This window comes from Phalacrocorax aristotelis, chromosome 12, assembly GCF_949628215.1.
Source record: "Phalacrocorax aristotelis chromosome 12, bGulAri2.1, whole genome shotgun sequence".
NCBI lineage: Eukaryota > Metazoa > Chordata > Aves > Suliformes > Phalacrocoracidae > Phalacrocorax > Phalacrocorax aristotelis.
Window position 1 is genome coordinate 19,409,220 of NC_134287.1, and position 17,678 is coordinate 19,426,897.

Genomic DNA, 17,678 nt, shown 5'->3' on the forward strand with positions numbered 1-17,678 from the left:
TTTCTCTTTGTGGATTGACTGTGCTTGGACATGCACCAAGACGCTGTTCTACACTGATGGCTTTCCAAAACAACCCTGAAATCCCATCCCAGGAAATCCCAGTTCAGAAACAGGAGGCGTGCAAGCCCTGCACTGGGAGGCAGAGTGGCAGGCGGGCGCTTTCAGGATGCGATTGAGGAGCATCACCCCAAAGCTGGACCTCCTTCTGGCTTCTTGGCTTTCCACCATCACCCATGCGGTGTGAAAAGTAATTTCCAGGTAAGAGGTGTGCAATGACAAGACCCAAGGCTGCAAACCTGCCAGCATGTTTGCCTCTCGGACCGCCAGTGTTGCCAAACTGTGCCGGTGGAGGAACGTGCCGAAGGACGGACGAGCTGACCTGTGCGTTCCATCTATCACCCCGATCTGCCACAGCACTCTACAAGGACAAATTCTGGAGGCACTTTCCAAGGGGAAAGGCAAATGATGGTTACTTTTAAAAGAGCACTTCACAGAAGATGTATTCAGGATCCGTCTCTGATGGGCTCAAACCCATCCTCCCCTTCCCTTTCAACAAGGAAGGCTGTGCATGCAACACCTGCTGTGCTGGGACTCTGATCCTACAGCCAGGGCAATTACACTTGCAAGCACCTTGTCACAGCCTCAATAAAACCCTGCCTGCAGCTTGCCTCAAAGATAATTTCTTGCTTACACAGAAAACAGGAGGCCATGGCTGTTGGTACACGCCCAACAAGTTTCTCTTAGAAGGCTGGGCTAGTGCAGCCTTTAGACACTGAGTGCTGTTCATATACCTGCTAGGGCAAGGTTAAGCAATGCTGCCAATGCCTTGTTAAAATATTGTAAATTTTCTTCTGCCATCCACCCAACGACAGAAAAAATTCAATACGGGAAGCCAAAAGTAATGTCCCGACTTTCTAACATGCTGCTTTCTTTCTCTAGCACAGTCACGGATATTTTTACTGGGGGCATGTGATGGAGACTGCAGAGGAAGGAAAGGGAAAAAAGGAGAAAAAACAAACCCTTTCCTACACCACGACAATTCTTATACTTCCAGGTGTTCCAAGGATCCATCATGGAGAAGGGAAAAATGAAATTGTTTAATATATAGGTTAAGGCTTTTCACCTTTAACCTTCTTCCCAGCGAAGGCGTATATAAAGTTAAAACCCAAGATTTTAGTAATATTACCATCACCCTGGCAGGGGTATTTCCTATAAATCTAAAAATCAAAACTTTATTTAGGTCACCTTGAAAAGTGGATCTAACATTGCATCATCGACATATCAAGTCTTTAATAATGTTTACTCATGTATTGAGTTACATTACAGTCTATAATTGATTTTCAGATTCTTCCAGTGTTTAGTACCTCACGAGACATCTACATCCAAGATGCTTGGGCCTCAGTTTACTCTTTTCCCCCCACATTATGCCACGAGTAAGCAGGACCCCAGCCTTGCCATCTTGGGCCAGCTGGGTTTCTTGGTCATGGTCCATTACGCACCCCTTGAGGCTTTGACTCAACTTCTTCCTTCTCCTTCCTGGAGATAAACACTCCTGAGCCAATGCCTATGGGAAGCTCCAGGGTTTGGATGATGCTCACTCTGGCAGCCTGGCCAAGGCTGGGTCACCAGGACCAGCCATGAGCTGCCTTCCTGCCCAAAGCTGCCCTCACCCCAAAAGGCAACAGGGAAGACCCTGTGCTAAGACCCTCAGCCTCTTCTGACTAAAAACCCAGAAAATTCAGCCCACTTCCCTCCATCTCCTCAACATCATACATGGGACTATAAGTCTTTGCCTCCTGTTGGCTGTGCTGTCAGTCCAAACTTCACTGTGTTTATCTCAGTGCTTTCCACCAACAGGGACATGGCTCTCTGACCTGAGATATTCCCCCAATTTTGCATTTGGTGCCATTATAACCATGGGACTTATTTAAAAAGTCAAGTGAGTTTTGACATTGGATTAGTCTGTGACCGTGGCCCATGTTTGGAGACAGCAAGAAGAACTCTTGGCAAAGATGCCTAAAATTAAACCCAAGCCAACCAATGCCCTTGCATGCTGGAGAGACTGGCTCCTCTTGACTGGGCATGATGAAGACTATTAAATGGCAAGCTGTTATCAAGGAGATGGCATTCGGTTCCTTCAGAAAGAGGATAATTTGGCAGCCAAGGAAGATCAGCTTTGTAAAAGCTCTTAAAGACAAGCTGCTTTTTAACTATACGTAGACTCTTCATATCTGTTGAAGAGCCTGCCAGTGCCACACGCAAGACAAAACCATCTGCTGGGTTTCTTTGTTCCTCACTCATGTTTGACAGGCTGGAGAAAGGGAACGGGCTGTCTCTACCCCTTCTTGACCTGGAAGCTTGTGACTTTCATCTGAAAAAATCCAAATGCTTTCCAACTTCTCCCATCCACTCAATGACTGGAGTTATCAGAGTGCTTGGGAAATGCCTCCTGCCAATGCACGTGCTCGGCTCCCATTAAGGCTAATGAGAACTGTGTCCATGAAGAAAAGGGGCAGCCTCTTTGTAAAGTACTGGCTTTCATAGCAAGTAGCTTGGCTCAAACTTGACCTACAATTTTAACTGGATTTTGAGACTTTGCCTTGTAACAGGCTCCCCACTACAAAACCCAAAGAGCACAATATGACAGCACATCCTCCAGCACTATCATTTTTTTAGGATCACTGGCCAAGGCACCAATCCTCCATCAATTTTGGTGGCTGTTCAGCATAAAAATTGACAGCAGGCTCTGACACAAAAGGTTTTAAACATCCTATACCATACTTATTGTCAAAAGCATTTTCTATATTGTTTGAGGCCTGTCCAAGTGGTAGAACATTTTAGTGATAATACTGATATTTATGACTTGCATAGTGCAAACAGTCAAGAGCCACAGTTGTGGGCTGGATACTCAAACACAGTCTCAGACCCAAAATGCTTATGACCTCAGCTGTTCAAGTTACTCAAAAAATAAGCAGGCATATCAAAGCATGAGGAGGGGGAAGGAGGTAAGCAATTCACTCAGCAATGGCAACGGGGCAGGACAACCACCTCTGGGAAGGAAGGTGGCCCAGGCGTGATGGCCACCACTCGTGGGTGGTGGGGTGGGTGCTCCTCCATCCCAGCTATCTGGGGCGGGTGGGTGGATGCCAGCCCCAGGGTCTGCAGGGGAGCATTCTTTTGAGAGATCCATCCAGTCAGGACATCTTCCCGCCCACCGCTACAAGGAAGCAGGAGCAGAAGTGGAGTAAATACGGACAGAAGTTTCTGTTACTTACCCATCACGCCACAAGAGAAGAGGGTAGGTCCTTGACTCATCTTTGGAGTGTGCTGCAAACAACCAGAAAAACTATTCACTTCTCGCAGACTCGACCGGGGCACCAGAAACCACCCTGCCTCCAGCCTTGGCAAAGCCGCGCAGCACCCAGCAGGGAGAAGAGCCTTGGGCGCCCGCGATGGTCCTGTTTTGGCAGGGACTGGGGGACAGACAGAGTCATCTTCCCTCAGTGAAATAAAATTTAAACAAACCCTGCTGCAGAGAGTTGGTGTCGAGCCCTGAGCTCACAAATCATGGCTCCTGCACCTCATATTTACCCACGGGAATAGCTGCAGCAAGGTACCCAGCTCCGGGACCCAAAACACCAGAGAAACTAAACCAGGACCTGCAATTCAGTGGTAATTCTGGATTGGGCAAGAAAGCAGCAGCAGTGGTATCTGAACCCCATCCAAGCCCATCAAGGCCTCCTGCCTAGGTACAAAGCAGTTATTTAGCTTTTTTTAAATGTATAGTGTGTTTCTATGGCAAGCCGTCCTCACCCCAGCACATTGATTTGCAATAAAAATAGGGAAAAACACCACTATGTGGGGACAAAATAATCCTGGATGCCTTTTACACTCTTTTTTTTCTACGAATTTTCCTCTTGACAGTGTAAGAGACATCATCAGACTTCCAAAAATGGGCATGGACAGTTTTATGTACAATAAATCAATATGTCATCTGCAGCTACATGCCATTTCAGCTATGTCTGCAAAAACACACTTCCATACTAATTGCTCTTTTATTATCCCCCCAAAATATCCATATTCTGCTTCTGAAGGTCTTCCCTGGCAACACCATCCCATCTGACTGAGGCTTTACATCACCTGAGGGAAGCACCAGCATGACCTCCCCGTTCACCCATACTGTCATAGCTGTGCTTTATCTGGCGTTAGGCCACCACATTCACGTCTTCTCGCCTGATCCATGTTTTACATGTTGCCTGCTCACATAACAATAACAACAATGAGGTACCAAATGCTGGCACTTGCCTGTGCAGAGCAATCCAACAGAAGGATCCCACTTCATATACAGAACATTGTACATATTGAATATAGAGGGATGTGGAGGCAGAAAACAACAATGGGGTGGAGAAGGTAAATAAGGGTTGTTCACCTTCTTTGAAGCATGTGCCACTTTTCTAGGTGAAGTCAGGCTATTTCTATCTGTCAAGCCCCACTTTATGAAGTGGTAGAATTAATTCAGAGACAGCGAAGACAGGCAGCTGTCTCCGAAGAATGGCCAAAGCAGGGTGGCGATGGAAGTGGGAGAAGCCCCAGAGAAGGCAGCGGTTGTGCCAGTGCCCATCTGTGTGCCAGCCCCAAAGACCAGCTACTGCCTGCAAACGTGGGAAGGGTTAGGAACACTTTTAGATGACATATGTCTCATATTGAGTATAATTACCATTTTGGAAGAGTTTCGTCTTAACACCAAACCAGGAACTGAACCAAACGAGCCCATCAGGCGTTGGTAGGCAATATTCCCACTGCTCTGACATTTATTTTCTTTAGGTTTTGCTTTTTGGTCTTTCCCATTAAGTCAATGGAAAAAACCCTTGCTTTCTTTGGTGGATCAGACTTCTGGTGAACATCTGCCCCAGTTCAACAGCCCGGACAACTCAGCAATTCAACTTGTGTAACCAGGACTATCACTGCACTATTGACCCAGCCCCAGAGCTGTGGGAGACACTCGGCAAACACGCAAGGGCAAAGTTTCATGTCACAGCTCCGCACCTCCCCTGCCTGCCATCAGGCACTCTGGGTGCCCACACCTTCCCACAGTAGTAGAAGAAACAACTACTCATCTGCCTCTCTGCAGCAAGTTCCCCTCCACCTGCCCCACACCCCTCCTGGGGCACAGCAACGTCAGATGCTCAGGCTTCCCCCTCGCCGTGCTGAACAGCAGCCGCGGGAGATGCTGCCTTCCCAGCAGGAGCTGACACTAAAGCAAGGATATTTTTCTAATATATCAATATCATTCCTTCCCAAATCTCACCCTTTTAAGGCAGGATTTAAGCTGCCTCTGGCTCGCTCGCCTTCTCCTCCACCGCGCATTGCCAGGGCAGCCTGCCTTTGCCCCAGCACGCTGTGCTATCTGCCTGGGAAGCCCGGCTGGACAGTTTGTCATCCTCAGCAAACTTTGGCATTTATATTTCTTTTATGCTCATAATGCCCATTTATGGCTGATCCTGCCAGATGCTTCCTGCCGTGTTCCTGCAGGCCCTTATCTGAGGCTCTCAGCACAGCCTATGAGGAACAGCCTTTTGGTCTAATTTATTCTCAGACTATAACCATCTCTCCTGGAGAACAGAGAAGAAAATGTCCATGACCAGCCTCACTCTGGACTTTCTCAGACAGCTCTCCATCATCCCTTTTCTCCTCCTCCTGCCCCTCAGACAACGTGTTGCCCCTCCCTTCCCACTACTGTAGGTACGCTCAGCCCCACAGCCTGGCTCATCCCTTGCAGCATCATCTGGGCTGTTCGCTGCCCCTAATTTGGTATTTTGTTGTTGCTCATTTGGCGTGGCTGGATTTGCATCCCTTCAGGCTGTCAGTGAGACTGTTAAGTACCACAGCGTTGCCCTTCACCATCTCCCACTTAATCCTGCTCCCCACTTGCTCATCCTCCTATTAATGATGAGCACCTGTTTGATGTTGGTGAAGCAACTTCTCACCTGTGTTATTCATGGCATTGATTTTAGTTTTTAATGCTGTTTATTCCATTGAATGCTTACTGAAATTCACATATGCAAAAGCCACAGCACTCCAATCATTTACTAATCACCTGCTCCTTGGATATTAATGCAGCTTGGTAGAAATCAGTGCTATAAACCATCTAAAGATCCGGCCCTGCAGCACAAAAAGCCTTATTATAAAGCTACAGCAAAGCTCTCAGCAGCAAAATAGTTTTGAACAAAGATTTCAAAAAGCTTACCAGCTCAGTCCTGCATGTTACAGAGTCAGCACCTTTGTTTTCCCGAGTTTTGGTTAAGATCATCACCATGGTAATGCAGTCCTGCCTTGGAGTCCATCAGGGTCCAGGCGAAGGGCGCCGGCAGCCGTGGTCTGGCGAAGCTCCTCTTTCAGTGCATGTTCCCTCGGGAAAGGCTTGGCCCCGCCGGCTCCCACCGGCTCCTTGGGGGATGCACAGGAACAGCCTCCGAGGGCAGAAAATTCCCTGTACACAGAGAGAGAGAGAAGAACAGCTTTAAGGGACTTGCCTGGGGAGATGGCGGGATGAGGGTGGGTGTGCTGGGCAAGGGGCCAGCACTGCCTGAAAAACACCCCGACGGCAGTTACTCCAGGGGAGTATTTATTTTAGACTCTTAAGTATTGCTGGTGTTTCTCTGCACCCCATCAGCGCAGAGGTGTTTCGTGGGGTGGGCATTCGCACGAGCTGTTAGAAGCACGTAAGGTACACAAGGTGATCCAGAGGGACACAAGTATTTATTTCAGGCAAAGGAATAAATAAATAAATAAAGTTTCCTCTGAATTCTCCCATTGAAAAAGGGAACTCTGTCCCTTATATCACAGATACTGAGGCTTTGATAGAAGGGCTCGTTAAAGCCCCATGGTTGATCTTCCAGAAGCCCTTGTCCCCAGACCAACCGGCAGCACATGTCCAGCAGAAAAAGCCCATCCAGCATCATTAAGGCTGTGAAATCCCCTGGACACTCCCATCCCACCCCAGCTACTCCCTGATTCTCAAGCCATGAAGAGCCCTTTGAGGAAAATACAAGGCAAAGAGTTGCCTGCAAGGAAGGCAAGAGCTCCCTGCCCTGAAATCCTAAGGGCCACACTATGCCTCTTGATCTTCACCTATTTCTTAGGTAGTTTTAGGTAGCAAAAGCTAAAGGCTGCACAATGAGGAGAGCAAATGAAGAAACAAGCTACCAACCAGGCTCACACAGCACCGCACAGACCTGACCATGAGCCGTTGCCCAGCTCTGCCTCACCTCCTGGAATTCTCTCCAATAAATTTACTCCCACGTAGAAGCAGACAGATTGCAGTTCCAATCTGATTACAGAAATCAGTGTTTCCCCAAATCGCTCCTCTTGTTTTGCTATTTTGTTGCCTTGCAGTTAATGCAAGCAAACAAAACCACCACTTGCACGATCTGAAGAGCATAAACACTGATGTTGTAACATGCAGTCAAAACCCCATTGCAGTACTTAAGGACGATATTTGAGAATATGCCACTAAGTATTAAACCTCATTATGAACTGATATGGCTTCTCTTCCCAGCTCGTAAATCATCTTTTCTGTGTTTACTCGGATTAGAGCTTGCAACGGTGTTATGAGTAGCTCATTTGAAGGCCAGCTGGCTGGTAAAGAAAAATCACCTTCTCTTATTTTGTGAGGACAAAGTTCATCCAGAGTGCAAAAACAGGATTGAGAATCAATACATTTTCCAAAGACACTGTTCCCAAGGGCACATGTTCCCAGCTTCTTAAGGGACACTGGTGGGCTTATAATACACAATTTACTGGGCAACCCAATGACCAAATGGAAACCATCGAATAGAACTGCAAAGCACTTCAAACCATCAAAATGACACATAATTTACTGAGCCCAGATCACACATCTGTACTGTGGATAGCCTGGGCTTGTGCGAGTAGCGCACGACATAAGGGAGAACGGGGTGGCTGGGGGATCAGCAGACTATCACAGCAATGTGCCCCCATCACCACGGGGCTGCAAACCCCCTGGTGATCAGGCAGCTCAGACACCTCTGTTACAGCACATGGACACCCAAGGTTATGCTCAGGAGGCTCCCTGAGCCCTGCACTGGCGCCAGCTTGGGTACGTCAAGCTGCCTTTCAGGAGCAAGCAGAAAGTGTTGCTCTACGGTCATTAATACGTTCCATAGGAGTTTTACATTTCTGCATTTTGACAGTCCTTGCATCAAATATATCAGTATGCAGCAAATCCTAGAGGTCCTGCTCAGGAGGGATGGCTGCTTACACCAGGCTCTGAACAAACACAAGAGGATGGGATGCTCTCCCCAAAGGGCTGCCAGTGTCAGCACGTAACAGGGGACAGATGGGGACAAACTGAGGACGCATGGAAGTGAGGACCAAATAACATGGGAACAGCGATACAGGGGAAAAATAAGCAACACTGGTGGTATGCTTGCTGCTGAAGCCTCTAGTGTCTCACAGCACCGGTACGGGGCCCCAGCAGCACGCATGCGGCACCGCAGGCAGCTGCACAGCACCCCATCCTTGCTGGCTCATCTCCTTTTCCTTCCTGTGAGTGCTCTGCCTGCAATTTTAGCCCCGCCAGCTACAGTGGTTGAGCCGCAGACCAGGGATGGGGAGCAGGGTAGTGGCTGCTCTCACTGACGTCTGAGCTGGATCTGCCACAACAGAGCTCCTATTCCCCAAGGAAAAATCCCCTCCTACCAAACTTATGGTTGTAGCAGCCTCCCAGAGACCAGCATGCACACAGCAGCCCAGCGGACAAGAGGCACTTAGACCCCGGTACGTGCCTTCAAACTGGGGGACCTAAGTCAGGCTTAAAGGTTTAAAGCCCCCGCAAAGATTGAGGAGCAGGAGGCTCTTTGGGAGGCTCCAGCCTTCCCCCAGTGCTGGGGAAACCCCAGGAGCACAGCTGCCAGTGCCCTCGTGCTCATCTGTGCCATACCATAGATGGCTAAAGCACAGGAAGAGGACTAAACACACCTGAGGTCTGTATTTTTTTATCTGCCACAGTCTTGGTTGTGCCTGATTCCAACGCAGAGATAGTGATGCTTGCCACGGGGCTGGATTCTGGGGCCGTCGTCGGTGCAGCGGCAGCAAGGGAAGCAAAGATCAAACAAGCGTTCAGAGCAGCATGAAAGCAGTTAAGCATGGTTCCTCGTTAACAGGGTATGATTTCTTCATGAATAATTATCTTTCCCTAAGGTAATGATTAATGTTGCTGCAGCAGACTCCTATACACACCCAGGCGTGCGGCAGCCAACAGGCAGGAACAGCAGCAAGTACAGGCAGAGGCTCCCTGCCTGAGCCGGACAGGCAGCAGCGCACACCGCCTCGCACCTCCCCTCTCCCTGCTCCACTGCATCTCCTGCAACTAATACAACCCTAATGACAATGCAGCAAACTGCTGGCCATGCTGCCAGCTGGCATCACCCGGCATCGGGTCCGGGACGCGCTTTCAGGTCTGGGCTCTTTTGTTTTAGCTACCGCTTGGTTGGGGTTTTGAAATTATCCCCACCAAGCAATTGCAATAAAATGGAAAACTTTCCAGTGAAATGTGATCTTTGGCTCCCCATCCTGCTTCACCGGGCTCCTGACGCACAGCATGACCCAGCGCGGTCCTGCCCCATCATGTCCTCTGGATGCAAACAAGTGCTGCGGGACTGAAATGCTTCTGCAGACCTGGGATGTTCCCCATCTTGACTCTGAGGAGGAAACTACTGTGTATTTATAGACTGGAGGCTTTCAGACACACACGTTAATAAAAAGATACTCTTTGGAGACCATTAATTATTTTAAGACATGTATTTCCTCATTTGCAATCAGATAAAGGAACTATTTTCATCCCTCCATCAAGGTTAAGTTTAAACTTGGGCCATGGACACTGGGATCAATGGGATCTCCTGCGCTGCATGGGGCACCCATGAGCAGCACTAGTGCATGGAAACCCCCAAATTTTCACGAACCGTGCTTTTACTGTGGGTATTGTTTCAAAATACAGACCGAGCGGAAGCCTCTGTGATCTTTGCAGTTGTGGAGGTAGAAAGAGGCTTTTCTTAGAGCTGCTTTCTGGACAGTATCACAGCAACTGAGTGTTGGCCTTGGCAAAAAATTGCACTGCACAGAGAGTAAGTCAGATGATCCAACTTTCACCCATTGAAAGGTAATGCTTGAGAATGGATGAGCTCCTTACAAGGGACCAGCAAGGGGTACAGCCCTAGAGCCGCTCACCATGGGCACAGAGCCCTTCTCTGCAGGGAAGTCCCACTCCCCGCACGACGGGTGCTACCGCAGTGGACTCTGTGCAGCTGCCGAGTCACAGCCGTGCCCCATTCACCTGCTACACTGGACCGTATGGAAGAGAGCTTGGGATTTAGCAAACTGCCTGTCAGATGCTCTGCCACGGCTGAAGGGAGCCTGAACAGTAACCAATATCCCATACCCATACATCTGACCCCCAGCAGCACTCTTCGTGAAGACAACTAAGGACCAGCATCACACAGATTTCCACTTGCTGTGGTACCACCACTCTCTGTACAGAGAACATTCAACCACAACCCAGCTCAAATAATCCATCTCCAGACACACACACTGACATAAAACCTACTTACAGGTAGAAAGGGCACACAGGAATGAGGAGCTGTAGCCGTATTTTGCATACCGATACACCTTGCAAGCAGCACAGCGGGATCGCTCTCGGAATATAAAACACCCGCCCCTGCTTTATTTTTAATGCTGCTCAAAGCCTTCAGTGTAAAAAGCCATGACCCATGCAGGACCCCCTTCCCACCCCATGCCCCAGCACTCCCCATGCTCTGCCTGAAGAAATACTCAGGCACCCTTTTGACTGCACAGAAAGTTTCTTAAACGCCTGCAAGAGGAAAAGGGAATGATTCCTGACCTTTACTTTCTGAATGAAACCCAAGAGTTGCCTGTCCCTCTCCAGGCAGGGGATTTCCAGCCACTCCCAAATCCCTCTCAAACACTGTGAAAGAGGAGGAAGGACAAACACCCAAGCCCAGCCTTCATCCTTCGCATAGCTGCGGACTTGGCTCCATCGCCACCAGCAGCGTCATTCCAGAACACTACAGTACAACTGAGAGCACGCTTTGGCTCAGCAAAAAAATATTCCCATTGCCACACGGCAAACTCCGGCCGTATGGCTCCGGAGAGCCAACGCTGATGCTACACAAAGGCTCGAGGTGCTTCAGGAAGCAGGGCTGGAGCAAGCCAGGTCTCCCGCTCAGTGCATCTGCCGGCAGCCGCTGCCCCAAGGTTTATCCCAGGGCAGGAGGGCTCAGTAACTCCAGTTCAGAAGTTGCAAACACCACCAAAGGAGCAATGAACGTATGCAAGGACAGAGGCAGCAGTTTGATATAAATGGCTCTCTGAGAAGAAAACCAGTAAATGCGGCTTGATGGTGGAAAACACCAACCTCACCTCCTCCAAGCAGAAAACAGGCTGAGCGAAGAGCCGGCATGATGACAGAGTTTATTTAACACAGTTTAGACCCACATGTTTGAAGAACCAAACCTAATCCCTCCAGGCCAAACTGAGCACATTTCTAAGGCTTAACCACCCTCCCCCTCTCACCAACTAAACAGAAATTCCCCTCCTGCTATGCAGATCCCGATTTCTCCACGCAGACAGACTGCCACGGAGCCTGGGGTGCGAGCACACCGCGGCCGGCCAACCCTGCTCCAAACGCTACAGGTGACTGACAAGGAATTTGGGGAAATAGCCAAAACTGGTTACTGCAATTGAAAATTGTGGGGTTTACGGCTTTCTACAGAGCATCACGTTGCAAATTTTATCCTAACTAAAAATCATGTCCCACTCCCCATCTTTCCACTTCTTAGGGGGGATTCAGGGCTACATTGCATCTCTTCATTGCACAGCCTGTCTCACCATCAGTACTTTAGAGAACACCGAGAGGCACATCTTCAACTTATTGATTTATTGCATTAAGATTTTGGGAAAATCCTTGAAGCCTATCATTTGCATGCAGCTAAATGTGGGCTCATTTCCTCACTCAGGCAATAATTTGCCTTCTGCACCCCTTTCTCAAGCAGTCTTGCTCAGCATCTCACTCTTCCTGTCATTAGTGAATATTGATTTTACTTAGGGGGTAAAAACCTCCAGTAAATGTGAAAGATGCTATTCAGGGCCTGAGATTATGTCTTTACTCTCTGAAAACGCTCCATGGACAAGTCCTGAGTAAACGACGTCATGAGTCAGCGCACATGACTTCAAAGGACAGAATTTCTGTGGATGCAGCCACATCACGATCATCCCCTGGGATTCTGTCATGAGGAAAGAGCTGCCCCAGGCTGCCCAGCCTTCGGAGGAAAAAGGCTGCAGCACTGCCCTGTCTCGCCCTGAGCCTGCAGTCACCTCCTCCTGGTCCACAGAGTCTTCCCCAGCTCCTGCAAGGTCAGGCATGACCCTGCCAGGAGGTCGGAGAAGGGCTCCGGTGCCGGAGACCACGTATCCTGCACAGCACTCCCCTCCTGCCCGACTCCTGCCTGGCAAGGACTCAAGCTTGCCACATGCTCCAGGTACTCAGAAATTACTAGCCAAAGAAAAGGAAGAAAGAAATGTCCTCTTCTGCCTGCTGCTCGCAGCTAGTCTAGGATTTTCCAGGGCTAACAAGACACACTTTCAGCATTAATTAATAAGTAGACTTGCCTATGCTTAACATTTTTAACAGCTGGCATAGCAAAGGGGAAAGCAGTAACGGGTTGTGTTCAAGATGAGTGTCACTTCGTAGGTCTGCACAGCCTCGAGAACTGCATCACCTTGTTGCTTACAACCAACATGAAGGAACGGAGGCTCTCACCAACACAGCCCCGTGCTCGCGTGTGCCACAGAGCTGCCAGCACAGGACAGCCCAGACGGAGCCGACCTCTACAGCCACACTAACAAAATCCACCAGAAGGAGACCAAGGTTTACCACAACAGCACCCATCTCGAGGGGCCTCATTAAGAACAGAAAATACAATGTGCAGCCACCACAGATGGCCATGTGCAACCTGGCTTACGGAGGTCTGAGGTTAACCCTCACTACCAGCAACAACGGATGTACAGGGGTCCTGCCCACAGCCATAAATTAACTACTAAGCAAATAAAAATCTACTATTTCAATCCGATCCCTTGCTCCAAGTGCCTGGGTACCGCCTCAGCCCAACGCCAAAGTCACACAAGGCCGCGGGTCCCCAGCACCCTGAGTCCCAAACCACACGTCCAAACACCCCCAGCCTCTAGGGAGAGCCTGAAGTCCAGGGTCACACCCAGAGCTACATGTTTGGGTTGGACCTCACCTGCAGGCAAGCCCTCACCAAAAAGAAACAAGAGCAATTAAGGAAAATTACACACCATCTAGTTGAGTGAAACACATCAGGTTTATTGCCCCCACGCTCTCAGGGAATAGGAGTGGCAGGGGAAAGACTCCCTTACACACGAGCAGTGGAAAGGGACTGAAAGGACAGGGTAGGGGCAGAGGTGCTTTGTCTCAACATCTTAGCTTGAAGAAAATGGTGTTGGCAGTGACTTTGCCTTTTCCTCCCTGGCAACTGAAAAGGAAAAGAAGAGAGCAAAATTAGTCATTGCAAAACAGCAACCGTCAAGCAAGAGGTGCGAACAAGAGACTGCTGGTCTCCAGCAGAGAGGTGCCAATGAGACATGCAAAGCGACTACACGGGACCGAGCTCACCGCACGAAAACTCATGCACAGTAGTTAAAGAGAAGAGCATAACCATTCAGAGCACTAACGTGGGGTCTTCAGTATCTCTTGATTGCACATTCAGCCTACGGATGAATTTTCATGGGGACCAGCATCAGACCTTCAAAGGGAGCACTCCTTAGCTGGCCACATGCATAGCAGCTAACAAGCTGCGCCAGCCTGAGGGTGCATCCCCAGCACATCGCTCTGCCATGGAGCAACGCCGGGACCAGCTTAGCCCAGACCTGCTGTGGGGGGGCTCAGCCCCATGAGCCCAGCATCCTCCTCCCGCAGCAGGACTGGTCCCAGGGGAGCCCCACGTGAAGGCAGCCCTCCCAGCAGCCACGCTGGCTTGGGGATAGACGCTGACAATATTTCTGCAGGGCGCCGACATTCAGACATATCCTACAACATGGTCTCAGTCTGAAAAACATCTGTAGAAATGGCACGTTCTCTTTGAGCAAACCTGTAGCCATTGCCTAATCCGCTCGTTAGGCGACTGCTGCTAATTTTAAGTGATATTTCCAAGGAATATTGGAAACATTGGTCCAAGGGTTGTCTCTGGAGAAGAGCAGTTGAAGCAGCAGCAGCACTCTGGCCTGCTGGTCCAGCGAACCATCTCACCTTTCTACTTATTTTTTTTCCCCCAATTGTGAGATTTATTACAAGAATTTGCAATGGTCTGTGAGACACTGTGAGTGTTGGCCATGCTCCCAAAAGCTGAGGAATTGCTGAATTGAGAATTGCTTTGGCTGCTTAACCTCAACAACCAGGGATGCTGAACAAGCCAGCAGAGTCCAGGTTTACTTTTAATTACCGCTTGGAGTGTGCTGCTCTAGTAAACAGACACAAAAAACAGTTCTTGTTTCTTCCTTACAGTCTCTTCCCACATACAACCTGAAACGTGTGAGACAGAGACAGCAATCACAGCCCGACCATGCCTTTTACAGACTCACTTCTCAAGCATAAACTATTTCAAATAGCACATAAACCCATCTTAATACCTACCTCTATAACACGACGTCCACCTACTTACAGCCCAATGGTAGCACTCTGAGGGTTAAGGGGGCTTCTTGGCCAGCCCGAGCCTCTTTGCTCCAGAGCTCTTGGCGTCTCTGCGAGAAGCACGTCTTGCAGATGCAAAACGGGCTCAGTACTGCAACACTGACCATAATTCTTTCAACTCATCGGTGACCACCAAAAAATCACCACACGGACCAAGTACGAGCAAGATCTGGGACATCTCGTAGCATAATTAAGCTTGTCAAGCACCAGAACACCATCATCGTTCTCAAAACAGATTTGGATACTGCTTGCAAGTCAGATTTCTCCCTTTTTCAAGGCTGAGTTGGAGAGTTGGTAGAGGCTGACAGCCCCTAAAGAAATACCTAAATTTAAAGTAGGGAAATACTGGAGGTATGCAATTGCCAGACTCCACATCAACTCCTACCACTGCCCCTTTATGGATAAATACCCTAAGATTGCAGAACCCTCACGTGAAGCCCAGCAAAATGACCGCTTAGGACCTTCCAAAACTTGAAATTATCTACCTGAACTAGGCAGGCAACATTAAGAGCTTCAAATGGTTTCAGCCGATGGTCTCTGTGCCCACACAGGGTACCACACATGCCCTCTGTCACCTTCAAACCCTACAAGACCACTGTTTGCATCAGACCAAAGTACTTCTGCTCTTGGGCAATCTGTGGGGTTTCATTCCTCAGCTGAGAAATAGCTCTCAAAGAACTCCTTGGCTCCTGAAAGATGAACATAGAGCCTTTACTTATCCTCCTAGCAACTGAAAGGCGCATTTCCCTGCCGTTTGTCCATTCGTTGTCATCAACATTGGCAAGAGAAAGGTACGGTAGCGACGCAGCTGCAGGAGGAGGAAAGGATTCCTCCAGGGCCAGGAAACCTTTGCCCACGCTGCCACCTCCATCTCTCCAGCACACCAGGAATAAATTTCCAAGCCCTGCATCTTACATAAATCTTTTTAACGAACGAGGAGCCAAACATCTGTGAGTTGTCTGAATTAGCGTGAATTTGGCAGACTGGACAGCAAACTTGTATCGCCCTGCAGCCTTCAAATTGCTTGTCTTCCTCAGGTTCATTAAATACATAACAATCTGTTACCAGAAGAAGGTTCCTACGTGCATGGGCTGCCAAGGAGCCGGTCTTGATAGCTTTGGTGGAGATGGGGGAATGTGTGGGGCGGAGAGGGGGCTCTTCCTAATTCAGTAGAGCAAGGAGACAGCGGGTTGCAACCACCCTGCCTCCTCCAGCAACCACCAGCTGCATGGCAAGGCTATTTCCAACACATAAACCTGGTGCAGCCAAAGCTGGAGGTGATTTTGGGAAGCACTGCAAAAGTTATGCATACCCACGAGCAGAGCCCTGAGCACAAGGCATCCCCGATACTTGGGGAAAACAGGGTTTTCCCACTGCTGCTGGGCAAGCCCAGCAGCACGGGGCCCCGGCACACAGCAAAGGCATCGCCAACGCCAAGCCACAGGCAGAATGGTCTGGGATGGGGAATAGTACTGGAGGCTTCACTTTCCCTCAAAGGAAGTCTTTCGCTACAAGGGAGCAGTCAAAGCAAACACCCACTCACCTGTTTACTCATTTAAATCAAAGCCAAAGCAGCACCAAAATGCACCTGACAGCATTTCCACAGAATCATTCATTGAGAGTTTGGACTTGGGTTTCAGCCGGTGTTTTTAATATCACAGGGAGACGCTTGCGAGGCTGGAATAATACAGAATCTGTTGCTATAACACACTCTCAGCTCCTGTGAGGTGTCAGCAGCACGTAGAGCCCAAACCTCCTGCAGGTTTGGCTCCCTCGGGGGCTCGGCAGCAAAACATTTATCCGCAAGCCACTGCAAGCCTGGGGGTACGGCTCCAGCGAGCCTGGGGGTACAGCTGCCCCGAAGCAAGGTACCCACCAGGCGATCATTCAGCTGGAGAAGTAATGCCCACAGAGGACAATTTTCCTGGCATTGGGATGCTTCATCGCCTGGAGTTGTCTAATTCCCATGCAGCTGGAGCAGGGCAGGATGAGCCCCACTATAGCTTGGCACCCACACAAGCCCAGATTTTGCAGCCCAACACAGAGACGAGGGGAAAAAAAAGTGTAAAAAAAAAAAAAGTAAGTGGAAATGAAAACAGTCCCTGCTTTTATTTGGGCTGGCAGAAACACCATCCTGCCCAGCTTTCCTCGAGCTCATTTATGACAGTGTGAACATGCAGTAAAGGGGGAAAAAAAAAATACTGCATTTTCCACCCCAAGAGTCTCCACCTCTGGATACTCTCCATACATCCCTCTTCCTCCCACCCCACAGGTGAAAATCAGGAGAACAGATTCCTGTGCTGTGGAAACAGTAAGCCCAAAGGACAGAGGGGTCAGCCCCGGCACCAGTGTGGTGTGAACCACGAAGACCCCTCCCGAAAAGGCATCCCGAGGAGAACTGACCTAAATGCTGCATCCCACCCCAGCTCCAAAGCTGCCAGCAGGTTATCGGGAAGGGAACCGCGCCAGGTATTTTGTCAGTGCACAAACATGAATGATTGTCCAGTACAAACAGGGCAGCAAAAATGTCAACCTCCATCACATGGACAAATACGTACCAACTTGCTACACTAATGAGTGAAGGAATTAATGAATCCTAGAATTTATAAATCATTATGAAGTCCCTAAAATAATGACACCGCCTTAATATGCAGGAGACTGCAAGTTAAACGTCAGGCTCTTAGAAAACAAGATACAGGGGATTTTTACAGACATTAAGGATGACAAAAAGTCCCACTGACAACATCGCTCTGCAGCCAGAATGAATGGCAGGAACATCAGTCATGATGCAGAAAAGGGAGAAATGGTTAATATATACTTTAACGCCATCCTAAGGAGAAAGTAAAACGATACAATCACGTTTGTCAAGAGTAACCTG

The 17,678-nt window shown here is 49.1% G+C and overlaps 1 protein-coding gene across 1 annotated transcript in view; it reads right to left on the reverse strand.

Annotated features, from left to right (window-relative positions):
* FAM53B (family with sequence similarity 53 member B) overlaps positions 1 to 17,678 on the reverse strand; it is a 54,313-nt gene that overhangs the window by 29,062 nt on the left and 7,573 nt on the right. Inside the window, exons 2-3 of the mRNA XM_075107621.1 lie at positions 6,248 to 6,490; positions 3,276 to 3,327 (exon numbers count right to left, since the gene is read on the reverse strand). Coding sequence (XP_074963722.1) covers positions 3,276 to 3,327; positions 6,248 to 6,316 — 121 coding nt within the window. The 5' untranslated portion in view covers positions 6,317 to 6,490. The remainder of the gene's footprint in view (positions 1 to 3,275; positions 3,328 to 6,247; positions 6,491 to 17,678) is intronic.